At 47.1% G+C, this 13,366-nt stretch overlaps 1 protein-coding gene across 3 annotated transcripts in view; it reads right to left on the bottom strand.

Annotated features, from left to right (window-relative positions):
• The window catches only part of POLR3D (RNA polymerase III subunit D), a 19,617-nt gene extending 8,582 nt beyond the window's left edge, over nucleotides 1–11,035 (bottom strand). The window contains exons 1-9 of one of the 3 annotated variants that reach the window (XM_007126300.4): nucleotides 10,892–11,035; nucleotides 10,495–10,664; nucleotides 9,467–9,510; nucleotides 8,706–8,857; nucleotides 8,418–8,542; nucleotides 8,041–8,209; nucleotides 7,443–7,708; nucleotides 6,878–7,030; nucleotides 4,428–6,707 (exon numbers count right to left, since the gene is read on the bottom strand). In XM_007126300.4, coding sequence (XP_007126362.1) covers nucleotides 6,585–6,707; nucleotides 6,878–7,030; nucleotides 7,443–7,708; nucleotides 8,041–8,209; nucleotides 8,418–8,542; nucleotides 8,706–8,857; nucleotides 9,467–9,510; nucleotides 10,495–10,659 — 1,197 coding nt within the window. In that variant the 5' untranslated portion in view covers nucleotides 10,660–10,664; nucleotides 10,892–11,035 and the 3' untranslated portion in view covers nucleotides 4,428–6,584. Of the gene's footprint in view, nucleotides 1–4,427; nucleotides 6,708–6,877; nucleotides 7,031–7,442; nucleotides 7,709–8,040; nucleotides 8,210–8,417; nucleotides 8,543–8,705; nucleotides 8,858–9,466; nucleotides 9,511–10,494; nucleotides 10,665–10,891 lie in introns of those variants that run through there. The other 2 variants (XM_028494180.2, XM_007126302.4) reach the window with 2 other exon arrangements.
• Nucleotides 11,036–13,366: the final 2,331 nt, after the last annotated feature.

Genomic DNA, 13,366 nt, shown 5'->3' with positions numbered 1-13,366 from the left:
CCGCAACGGGAGAGGCCACAACAGAGGGAGGCCCGCATACCACAAAAAAAAAAAAAAAAAAAAAAGTCACACCCTAGACACCATGGGAAGGTAAGCTGGAAGGAGTGGAGACCCTTGGGGCTCTGTAGAGCAGAGCTGCCATACCAGTTCAGACTGTGCATCTTTAGATTTTTATGAGAGACAAAAGTCTATTTGGTTAAGCCACTGTTATTTTGGGGCTCTATTTCTCTTAGCTGAACCTAATCTTAACTGATATTTTGGGGAAAATTTTTAATACAAGAAATGTATCTATTTTAACTTAACACTTACAAATGGACATTCATCCCCTTTTGGTGTAAGGACAAGTCCTTTTCTTTGAGTATGGGTCCACTGATTAGCATTCCATGAAAACTACACACACCTACAATGCGCTGCTAAGATCACCAGTTTTGATTATCTCCAAAAGCAAAATGTGAAGTCAAAGCACTAGAGAACTTGCGGAGAAATGTGAATGCAGAATTACTTTAGATAATTATGACTGACCCCGTTTTTACGTTTATCTTGCCTAAACTTAATTCAACGGTAGTATTTAGTGACTCACATTTATTCTTTCCAAAGCATTTACCTTGGTTTACACAGAAATAAGAACTTTATTTTAGCACTTATATTTCATCAGTTTATATATTTACATTATGTACTTACCTTATTTTCATCAGAAATACTTGCCTCTACTCCTCATATTTTATTAGTTTATACCATGTTTAACTGAATTATATAAGTACAATAGTGAACACGACTGGCAAAAGCAAGCTTGGGCAAAAAACACAACTGACTTTTAGAAAGCATATAACCCAACCGCGGGGGCAGCGTGTTCTTTACACATCAACCCCTTTTGATGTCTGACAGAGGGAAGAGAGAAAACATTAGTTATCTACCCTGAGAGTCAGCTGAGTACAGGTCAGGTCTCTACTCAGCATCTTTCTACATTTATATAGTTCAAAACCAGAATCCTGATTATACATTAACTTCACAAATGCACAAGCAACTCTTACACACTGTTGAGGGGCATGTGGACAGGTGCAAGCATTCTGGAGGGCGTTTTATCTACCAAAAGCCTTAAAGATGGCATAGAATTTGACACTTTTAATGTCAAAAAAGCCATTTTTAATTTAAAAACATCCTAAGGAAATAATGAGGATATCAGAAACAATTTAACTACAAAACTGTTTATCACATCACTTTTAAAATCGTGAAAAACTGGAAAACCCAAAATTGTCCAGAAATCAGGGAATATTTGGGTCAATTTTGATAGTCCAAAGATGCATTCTAATGTAGCCATTAATGTTATGTTGTACAGTGTAAGAGCTGTTTCCAAAAGAATTCCTGTATTATCTTGCCCTGGGAAAATGCGTGAGTCATACCGAGTACAGTCAGATTTGGGTACTGTGTTTTCATCTGGAGTATACTGTTTTGAGGAAATGAATCAGAGAACTTTGTATTGGCAGCATGACATGGCCACAGAAAGCTTTACCTTCAAATTTTGGATCCTTAAGCCAACTCTGCTGCATGTGGTTGAACATGCACGCATCAACCACCACTTTATAAAGTGCCAGCCTGGATTACTGGGGCTAGAAGGGGGATGCTACATTTCCCAAGATCACTTGCGTGAGGATGCTGGGTGTGAGTTAGGTTCCACCAATTGGGATTTGAAAGGTGGAAGTATGGCCCACCTTCCTACTGCTTTGGCTGTTTGATTCTGCTCTTTCACACCCCACGTCTACTCTATCAGCAGATCGAGGTGGCTCTACCTTTGAAATAAGTATCGAGCATCCAACCACTTCCCAACACCTCCACCATTAACCCTGGTCCAAGCCACTGCCGTCTGTTGCCTGGGTTAATGTAGCAGCCTCCAAACTGGTGCCTCTGCTTCTACCCTTGTCTCAACCCAGCAGCGAATGGGAGCCTTTTGAAACCCAAGAGACACTTGCAACAGCTAATCATTTCCCTTAGAATAAAGCCAAAGTCCTTACGATGGCATCGAAGCCCTGCAGGACCTGGGCTGACCACCCCCACCTCTGATACTGTCCCCTCTCTCACAGTGTCAGCTCCTAGCCGTCCCCACTGCCTACTGATCCTGCTGCCTCACCTCAAATATTTTTTCAACGAAGCCTACCCTACTTACTGTGATACTACCACCCATAGACTTCCCTTACCCTTTAAAAAAAAAAAATTCCCAAGCACTCATCACCTTCTAAATACCATGTAACTTACTTATACTTATTGTCTGTCTCCCTCACTAGAATGCAAGTTCCACCAGGACAGAGACCTTTCTGTTTTGTCACCGACAAATACTACGCTTGAACTGTACCTAGCACACAGAGGGCACTCAGCATGTGGGGGGTTTTCTTCAGGTGTTCCAGGGTGCAACCTTTGGCTCTGTGGTTCTCCAGGCAGTTGAGACTGCAGGCATTTCCTGATCCCTAGATTGCAGCCATGCAGTGTGTCCTCATAGCTCGATCCTGGTCCTCCGCCTTCCTGATTCTAGCAGAGGGTGTAGCTCCCCTGGTAAATCAGTTCTCTAGGGTTCTGAATCCTGGAGACTCAACCTATGGCTCACTCCTCCAGCTTTCCAAGAGTCTAAAAATACTTATCTTCCTGTATTAAACTTTTCTGCTTAGAGTACCTAGAATGGTTTCTATTTCTCCACTGAATCCTGAAAAGTACACAAGATAAAACCGTTGGGCCAAAGATGATCAAGACTGCATTTTTTCCAACTGACTGGGTCTTAAATGTAAATGAGCCAAATAGAAGGAAGTCTAGCCTCTGCCTCAGCTTTCGGGGAGTTGTCTCCAATGGAAGGAGACAGAAGAAATGCTTCAGAAGAGCTGAGTCAGAAGTTGGCCACGCAGAGGGGTTCCTAGAATTGGCATTCTATCTCCATTTTTTCAGATGATGCCCTTGAGACCTAAGCCCACTCCAGTTCCGACCCTCCATCAGTAGAACTTTGGCAGCTGAACCACAGTCCAAGAGCAGCTGTCAACATGGCAACTGTCACTATAGCTGTAGCCATCTTAAGAGGGGGATGCCCCAACTGTGTTAGTATCCTGCACTAGGCTGGGGGTGGGACGAATAGGCATTGGACGTCACTTTCTTCACTGTGACTATACCTAGGAAATAAGCCTCTTCCTTTAAAGAGCCAAGTGTGAGTGATCAATTGGACCATGTGGGTAGGTCTGGGAGGATTAAAGGGCGCTTCGCTGTCTCTGATATTTTCAGCTAGATCAGAAGTATCTGAAGTACAAGATGCTTACTATTAACATGGAAGAACGGTATTTTTGAGTGAGATGAAATGTGATAAAACCGCATATTTATATCATTAAATGTAACATACACAATTTTGTACTCTGAAAGAATATGCGCTAAAATGTTAAAACTGGTTTATTTAGTAGAATAAAAGGTAACCGAACATTAAAAAAAATTCTACCCAGATATAGTTAGAGTTTAGTACAATAGACAGTATTTTTTAATCATGGTGGCAACTATCATGGCCTGCTTATACCTAACTGCCATTCCTGTTTCCTCCCTACTAACAAAACCCTGTCTCAAAGGCAACAAGACGTCAGTGCCAGGGGACAAATTGGTCCACCCATCCCTCTTTGCCAGTGCCCATCCAAGGGTGGTCATGTGGTCCGCTCTAACAGAGAGACAGAGGGGCAAGTCTCTTTGGGCCTCTGAAGGATATTCCTCCCTGCTATGAGCAGAATGAGCAAGTTCCTTTACTGTTGTCTACTTTGCCTCCTGCTTTGGCTCTGGACACTGTCATTTGAAGAAATGATGCTGAGTTGTTACAGCCACTTTGTAACACCAAGGATGGCAGAACAAATGCATCCAAGAAAATCTTGATGTTCTGGCTGCCACCCAACTCTGGAACCATCTATGTCCGGGCTGCCCGTTACATGAGATAGTTAAACATTCTCATTGCTTACGTCACTGTCAGTCTAGTTTTCTGTTACTTGTGCTGATCACGTCCTCACAGAAGCACTTTTCTGTCTGGCATGAAATAAATGTTTTACGTCCACTGTAATTTAAAAGCAACCCTATTAAAAAGCTACTATTATCTCATTTTTACAGAAAATGAATAAAACTGAGCTTAGGGAGGATAAATGATTTTCCCCAATGTTATACTGGTGGCGTTAGATTCAAACCCCACCCTGACTCTAAGGCCCACACTCTGTCACTTAATCATGTAATTAAGAAATGAACAAGCCTACAGCTTGCTTTCGGCATCTTAACAAAATGCATACACACAGATGCAGGTAGTAATAAATTTGCATCCATTTGCACTCATACATGAATTTGGCTTTGGGCTTTTTACTCCTGTTATTTGCATTTATTTGTTGGTAGAAATGTATGCTTTGGAGGCTTGGCCAAGAAAGCAGACTTGCCTCTCGTCTTTTTGCCACACTTTTATTGACGATGTTCCATCTGTGTATCAGGAATATAGAGACAGGTCGCGGGGACTCTGATGCAGGGTCATAACGGTCGATCCCCAAGATACTTGAAATGGCGAAGTGGTGAACGTTAAAGTGCTACACACTCTTCCTCAAGCTTCCGTGGAGGAGTCAAAGAACTAAAGACTGCAAGACACCAAACATCTAACGTAACGAGGCAGGGCCTTTGAGTTAGCCGGGAAAAGCAGAAGAGTGTTTTTGAACCAAAGTAACCAAGAGAAAGAGAGGATTACAATGGAGACTCACTGGCAGTGCATTAGCTGTGGAAAAGGAGAAGCAGCAAACACCGAAGCCCAGAGAACAAAAAAGGAGTTGGTTCATCAAAGCTCAGCATTAGACCAAACAGGACTTCCAAGGCACACATCTCCAAGACCCTTTCTGCTCACCTGTCCTCTACAGTGAGAACAGAGACCAGAGCAGCACCATCCAACAGAGATCACGTGAGCTCTTAGCTACAGAAGGGGCGATGTGGGGACTACACAGTCAATCCTGCCTCCTAGCTGCTGGCTAGGCAGCTTGAGGGGCTTGGTGGAGGAGAAGCCCCAGTGGTGATGAACAGAAAACGGGCTCAAGGAACAGAAAGAAGGCGAGACTAACGGAAGGCATATCCTTCCAAAACCTCTCGGGCCACCTAAGTTAAGAGGAGTCTGTGTGGTTCACACCTGTTCCAGAGGTGGTCTGCTAAGCTCACAGCAAAGGGAGCTGCGTTGCCGGTGTCTAATGACCACGAACACTGCAACAGGAGGCCTTCCCCAACCTCCGAGGTACCTCCCCGACCCTGCCCTGCAGACAAGGGACGAGGAAAGAGAAGCTGCTCCTCAGGGACCACACACTGGAAGGGTCAAGAGTGTGGTGAGCTGCTGAAAGGAACAAGATCACAGACCAACGAACTACAAGGCCAGAGCGGCCAGTGGCAGTGGAATCCAAGGTGATGCCAACACAGGAGACAGAGGTGGGCCTCTCAAATTCAAAGTGAGGCCATTATTCAATAAATCTCTACTTACTATCTCAGCCAGGGTTGTTTTTCAGCAGTATTTGATTCGGTGTGGTGACAATTCTCCAGGAGTGGTCACAGGTTTCTTCTGAGAAACAGTGGAAGCAGCTACTGGAAGAGTAGCAGCTACTCACTGCAGGAGTGAGGGTGGAGGGAGTCCTGGGACCACCATGTCACCCAAAGGCATCTGTAGGGCACTGGGAGGAGTGAGTCTCTGACTCTGTCACTTCTGATGGCACCTACAGCTAGGGCCTCGCAGCAATGAACAGGAAGCACTTGCCTAAGAGTGCTTAGCAAAAAAAGGGCATAGAAGGGCCCAAACCCAAACCTTCAGAGCATCAGGCTGGGGGGATAGGACACAGAGTAAGAACGTGGGATGAAGCAGCTCCATTCACTTTATCTGAGATTCTCAGAATCTCTCTTTTGTTTGAAAATAGATTCAGTCAAAGGGAAACTAAGCTAACATTCACTGAGCGCCTACTGTGTGTGTCTGGTGCGAACGTCCGGCCTTGTGCAAGTTTTCATTGGCAACATCCCACCGCATCCTCATGCCAACCCCGTGAGGTAGGTATCGTCCTCATTTTTGTCAGATGAGGAGTATGAGGCTCAGAAACGTCAGGGAGTTTGTCCAATCACACAACTAGCAATGGACAGAGCTGGGGCTGAGTCTCAGATTCGAGAAGTCCCTGCTCTCTCTCTGGTGCCGCCTCTCAGGAGGAAGGAGGCAGCAGCAGCAGCTGTCCTGACACTTCCTACCCGAGAACAAAGACGTCACCAAGAGAAGGCGCCCGTCCTTTCCCAGACCGTGCCCCCTCTCTACCTGGGGAGGATGCAGTCAGTTGAAGAGGTAAGCCATAAATATAAAAATAAATAGCAGGGACAAGCCCCCCAGCAGCGAGGGCGGGCAGTTTCCGTGCTGTGGGAAGGTCACTGCGCCATTCACAGCTGCTGCAGGAAGGAGCCACGTGGGGAAAACTGGGACAACGGCTGGAGTGGGTGGGCTAAACAGGCGCCTTCTGGGCTGAACAGATTTGAGGACACAACGTCTGGAGCAGGCAGCAGCCGTGGACACGATCGCCACCATCCTCCATCTGCTCATTTTACCGGTGTTTGTGATCCAACAGGGATTCAAAATTGGGAGAACATACAAGTTTGTGCTTTACGTGTCCCAGGACTGTCATGTCACCTGTCCTACTGTCTCCAAGGCCCACGGACACCAGCTCCTGCCAATCAAGAGACAGAGATGAGACCCAAAACCGCATAGCCTATCAGTCGCTCAGCCCTGTGATTTCAACGTGATAATCCCAAGAACCCTTCCTCCATACTCAGCACCAAGTCCTCAACACTCCTCAATGTCTTGAAGAGGCTCCATCCCGACCCAGCAGCCTCTCACCTGCAGGAAAGAGCAGGTGGTCCCCATCGTCACGTCCAGAGTCACCTTGCCCAGGAGGAGCTGCACCTTCCCCGACTTGCGGATGAGCAGCTTGCCGACCTGACCCTCTGTCAGGTCAGCCAGGGTACAAGCATTCTCTGCCAGCCTGGCTTCCTGTGAAAACAATGAGGGGGTGGAAACTGGGTAAGGAGCCGTTCCCTCCATCTTTTAGCTCCCCAGACAGGGCCTTTTCCTGGGGCTGCCTGACACCGGTCAAAAAACAAAACAAAACCCGAACCACAGCAAACATAAATAAACGGACAAAATATCAGTAACTGATAAAGCTGGGTAATGGTATATGAGAGTTTATGTTCTCTCATTGGTACACATTCAAAATATTTCACTGTGAAAAACACACATACAACTGGGATTGAAGTACAAAGCCCCAAGGCCCTCGCGGGCAGAAAGAACAAATGCATATTATTCTCGCATTTCAGCGTGCGCCGCACACCTGTGCTTCCCCCTACAGGTGGCTCTTTCCCCTCCTGGTCCCCTGCATCTTCACAGAACTCAATCGTGAACATACCCGGTCTTTCTCCTGCTTTATAACCACCATCTGTCCGTCCTCGCTCTGCACCTCCGTCTTGATAGGCTTGACGTCCTGAGTGGGCGGCTGGCCGGGGAGTGAGTCTGGCAGCTGGAGGAACAGCAGCTCTTCCTCCTGCGTGAGGCTCAGCTCCCTGAGCAGCTCTGCCACAGATATGTCCTTCGGGAGGCCCGGGGTCTTCCTGGTTGCCCTGGAAGAAGCCTTCATCTTGGCCTCCTCTTCCTCATCTCGTGGCTCCTCTTTCACTGCCCGAGACAACAGAATTGGAAGGGCTATCAGTGGCCAGCCCCTATGCCCCCTCACCACACCCATCCCTTCGGCCTGGTCTGCTCCACTGTCACTCAGCCATGGAGCTGGAAGGAAACTCTGCTTTGAAAGAGGGATCCAGCAGCTGTGTGACTTATTTAAAAAGGAGTATCGCAGGCTGGTCCCCCCGAGCCCTGTCAGCATGAACCCGCTGAGCGTACTCAGGTCCTGTGGAGTGGGAGAGGACCGGCTTAGCAGCAGCAGTCTGGGAAACTCGCTCTTGGGGGACAGCTGGAGAAAAGGAGACAACATGTTAATTGACACAGAGTACCTTTCACAGCAGGCACGTCCACCTCCATGTCCTCTTCCTTGGGGCCAGCCAGCCAAGGTTTAACATCTGGTTCTTCATTCTCTTCCTTAAAAAGCCAGCCCGAGTGAGCCAGCGGCAGCTGCACAGGCATATTTCGAGTGTCATTCCTCAGCCCAGGGTCATCGATGAACTGCCAAAGAAAAGTCGGGGGTCACGTGGTGGGGCCAGCATACACAAATACTTGGAGTGCAGTCCGCCTTAGTCCTTTCCTAATCGAAGATTCCCGCCGCTCACCAGGCTTCCGGGACATCAGAGAGCTCTGCTTCCCCCCACTTGATTCCCCGAAGCGCTTTTCATCACACAAAGAAGCCCCATCCCCCCAGCCTGCTGGTACCTACATCATCCTTCTCCAGCATACGAAGAATCTGTTTTGTTTCTTCATCTGTCTCCCTCTTCTCCTTTTTGATGTTGATGATGTGAGAGGGCCCCATGTCCGACACATCCACCGTCTTATCCCAGTTCCCTGTGGGAAACCACCCAATTCACCAGGAGTAAGGAAGGGGCCGACAGCAAGGAACACTAAACTGGGAGCAAGCAGGGGAATGCCACCGCCCTTGCCCTTCTCTTGAGCAGTCTGAACTGAAATCCACCAATTCCTTCCTCCCAGAGCCCCAGCAGCTTTGTACCCTTTTTCTTCATCATTTCAGCTGGGCCCTGCTCAAAGATAGAGTGGGACTGGATCACTTCTGGGCGCCCCCGGCCCCGTCCATGGCCCTCTCGCTGTCGGTCTCTATCCCTATCACGCTTCTCCTTCTTGACAGTTACTTCTTCCTTGGGCCTGGAAAAGACACTAGATTAAGCGAAACCACTCACTTCCCCTGCCTCCGAGAACTGGTCTACTCTCCCATGCACTCCGCTCCACATGAGCCAACAACTACATCATGAGAAGCAGAACACCCAATCTCAAGTCTAGCGCCTTTTTCACTTCCTTGCTGAAGCAGAGTCCTTTCAGTCTACTGTACTTTACCTTTTTGTTTGAGAGTGTATGTTAGAACTCTAACTCAAAAGTTGAATTATAGAGACTGCCCCCAAATGTGGATTTTTTGGTATTGACTGAAAGTTAGGAAAGCTGCATTGCAAAAGAACTTAAGGGAAAACCTGATACATCTTTGCCCAAACTACTGGCTCTCAACTCTGGCTATAAAAGATAATCACTCTGTTTCATTGCAAACAAGTTAAACCACTATTTTAGGGATGGACTCCCAGGCATCCGTCTTTTTTTAAAGCTTGCACACTAGAATCACTTGGGAGCCAGGGTTGAAAATCACTACTGAAAAGAACTAAATCTAAAAATTTAAATTTCTGAGCCACATACTTAGTTATTTCCCCAAAGGCCCAAATTCAGAACAAGTAAATAAGGGGCAAGTATTCAGGCCTAGCTACTTACTCTTCCTTGACCTTCCGACTGATGATATTTGGGGTGAAGGTTTTCTGAAAGTAAAATACAGGAGTCACTGATTTGGTAAATTCTGATCCCAGAGTACAGAGGAAAACAAAAACTTCCAAAGGGGCATCTTCTGTGGACAAAGACCAACATGGCTCTCTCTTCTGCACATTCCACACTGTTGTCAAAGATTTACAGAAAGGGACATGTGTTTGAGAAGGAGGAATGTCATGTCATGGTGACAGTGGAGTTAAACATAGAAGAAAAGGGGCATCAAAAAACATTTAAATAGCAGCCTCAGCTTCTGCCCCCTGAAAGGAGAGCCCTCAGGACTTATAATAGCAAAGCAATTTACCTAACCTCACCTCTTGTCTTCAAACTGCTATAGAGACCAGACAGTATCATAGGGAAAGAGCTCTAGCAGCAAGGCTCAAGTAGGGAAGACAGATCTGCCAGCACTCACAAACAGAGGATCGGGTTAGACTGCCACCAGAATTTCCAAAGGTAAACTTCGGTCTTCAAAAACTGGCTGCTTTATGCTGTCATCCTCCCCATCCTCTTTAAGGGCTACCCTTTACATCTACAGTCATAAACATAATAGGAAAGGACTCAGAGCCTCTAATACCATGCCTAAGAATCATAATACTTTGGATCAGAAGTTTGCACACTGGGATCCAGGTCAAATTCAGAACTCTCTTAAACTGAAGGCAAAGTTTATGCCTGCGTGGCTTTCATGGGTTTGTTAAAGGTATCCAAGACAGACACAAAAACGAAATAAACACTGCTCAAGTTGCTTTTGAGCTAATTAGGATTCTCTGCTCTTCAGTCATCTCTGAGAGCCATGTCAACATTTTGTACCCAGCAGCTTGATTTGAAGGTAGGGTAGGCTCCCCAGAAATTGTAGGCGTAAGTCTGAGAACAAGATTCGTGCGGCTCAACACCACGCTAGGCCCTACAGGAACATCGGTCAAACCCCCATGTGCCTGGAATTCAGGGTAGTTGGGTTTCTTTAGAAAGGTGCCGTCGGGTACCTTCTTGACTCCTCCGAGGGTGAGATCCCTGGAGCGGATGGAGGGAAGGCGGCCCGGGGTGAGGGAAGGCGCCGGCCTCCGCCCGATAAGCCCCCGCGCCCCAGAAAGGAGGGGTCGGGGCCCTCCTGGAGCACTGGGCTCGCCCGCGGCGTTTCCTTCTGACATGGTGCCTGGGAGAGAAGGAGGAAAGGGGTAACGAGGTCACTCGAGGGGGAAGACACGCGGACCCTGGGCGGAACCCCACCCACGTGGCCTCCCGCCCCCCGTCAGCGCGTCCCACCCGCAGCGTCTCAGCTCCTCCCCCTCCCACGTGGCGAGACTCCCCGGACCACCGCGGCCAGACCCCTTGGCTCGCCGTCTTCCCAGGCTCCCGACCAGGCACGAGGCAACGACGCACCCCAGCGCACCCAGACTGCAGCTCCGCACCACGCACGTCCCGACTTCACCTCCTAGGCGACCCGTGGTCGGCCCCGGGCCTCGGCGCCGGGCGGAAGTCTGCGTGGCACGGCGCGGGCGCCGCCATCTTGTCGCGGGGCGGAAGTGAGGTCGGTGGGCGGGGCCGAGCCACAGTATTTATCCGGCGGCGCCTAGCTCCCCTCCGCCTTCTCTTCCCGGTTCTTCCCGGAGTCGGGAAAAGCTGGGTTGAGAGGGCGAAAAAGGAAGCGGGGTATGGTCTAGGTCACGCCACACTGCAGCGCTAGGGGGGTCTTGGCCGGCGGCGTGAGGTGGGGGCGCCAGCTCAGGGTATGGGGGCCGGGTGGCCGCCTGGACGCAACGTGGGAGTTCGCCGCTGCGGAGCCTTGGGGTCGAAGCTTGGGTTGGGGCGGGGGACGCGGGGGAGAGAGCGAGATCCCGACTCAGAGTCAGGGAGCTCTGGGCTGGGCCGGGCCGGGCCTCGACTGCCAGCTCGCTGGTGACCTTGGAGTGGTCACTGCACCTCCGGGCTGCATCCTCGCCCTTGTTCGGGGGTCCCTTCTCCGGACTCCTGGTGGGATCCTAGGGTTGGGCTGTGGGCATAGCGCTGGAGCAGCTGCAGCGGATGAATCGGGTGCCTAATGGCACCTGCCCTGGGCTCGTTACTGTGGGCCCTTGTATGCACTCTTGTTCCCACCCTGGTACCTGAAAAACGAAGTTTGTTCTGTTGGTTCTGAGGGACAGATTTAAAGAACTTTTATCGTGACTCCGACATTTGTAATTTAACATAAAAAAATGTCCTTTACTGTCGTTCCCTCCACCCCCAAACCATTTAAAAACCATGTAACATTACAGATAGCTTGAGGGAAGGAAAACATTTGTTAGAATTTCACATAGAATAACTATTAAAACTTCTGTAATATATCACAATCCCCCTCACAGAGATTTCATATTGTACCACAATTTTGAATCCTCCCTTTTCAAATAACGTTGCTTTGTTGATGCATCAAACGACTGCCTAATTCTTGGGTGGCTATGTCACGATTTGTCTGTGTTCCTGTTGGGACACTTAAATTGTTTCTTTTCCCTATTGTAAACGCCACTGTAGTGAACATCTGGTGCCTTTAAAGTTTTTTCTTCTGGATTATATTCCTAGAACAAATTTCCAGACTTCTGATAACTGGCCAAAAGAAGACGTACTTCATTTTTTTAAGTAAAATTTTATTTTGAGATAATAGTAGATACACGTGCAGTTGTAAGAAATAATGCGGAGATCCCAAATACCTTTTACTCAGGTTCCCCAATAGTATCATATTGTAAAACTGTAGTACACTATCACAACCAGAATATCTACATTGATAGGCAAAATACAAGACATTTCCATTACCACAAGGATCTTCTAGTGCCCTTTTACCGCCACACTTCCCTCCCTCCCACACATCCCTGGCAGCTGCTAATCTGTTTTCTTATACTTTTGTTATTTCCAGAGTGGAAATCATTCAAAGATGGAATAATACAATATGTGACTTCTTGGGATTGCTTTGTTCACTCAGCATAATTCCCCGGAGATTATCCAAGTTGTTGCATGTATCATGCACGTATAACGAGTTCATTCCTTTTTATTGCTGAATATCCACGGTTTGTTTAACTATTCATCCTTTGAAGAAGATCTGGGTTGTTTTCAGTTTGGGGATATCACAAATAAAGCTTCTATGAACACACGTGTACAGGTTTTTGTATAAGTTTTTCTTTCTCTGGGATAAATGCCCACAAGTGCAATTGTTGGGTTGAATGATAGTTGTATGCTTAATTTTATCAGGAACTGCCAAACTGTTTCCACAGTGGCTGTACCGTTTTGAACATGCACGTTTTATGGTTGTTCATCCATTTTGCTGAATTGCTTTCAAAAAGGGTTGTGCTGATGTACATCACCAGTAAGAAAATGTATACATAAATGTATGTCGTATATAAGAATATGTATAACATTTTGCCACATTGTTCTGAGTATTGGCTCTTAAAATTTTTTAAATTTTTGTCAATTTAATAATATATTAATATTTTGTTGTGTTGGTTTCTAAACCAGACTTTTTTCAACTTCCTTTCTCCATATTGGTTTTATATAACTAAACCTAAACAAAGGAAAACTCTTCCTGTCCCTTACGCAGAGCTACGCAGAGCAGCTCTTAGCTTCTGACTGGGGCACTAGATAAAACTGCTTTGATTTCATTCTCTGGGCTTTGAGGTCCAGCAGCCTTCTAGCAGTTCCTAGGTTTTTGTTTTATTTTGTTTTTTACAAAGATACTTATTCATTGTAGAAAATTCGGAAATTTTTAAAAAGCATCCATATATATATAGAGAGAGAGAGAGAGAGAGAGAGAGAGACATACACATGATGGAATACTACTCATCCATAAAAAAGAATGAAAATTTGCCACTTGCAGCAACATGGACAGACTTG

The sequence above is a fragment of the Physeter macrocephalus genome, chromosome 9 (assembly GCF_002837175.3).
Source record: "Physeter macrocephalus isolate SW-GA chromosome 9, ASM283717v5, whole genome shotgun sequence".
Classification (NCBI taxonomy): domain Eukaryota; kingdom Metazoa; phylum Chordata; class Mammalia; order Artiodactyla; family Physeteridae; genus Physeter; species Physeter macrocephalus.
This window is presented reverse-complemented; position numbering and strand designations above follow the sequence as displayed.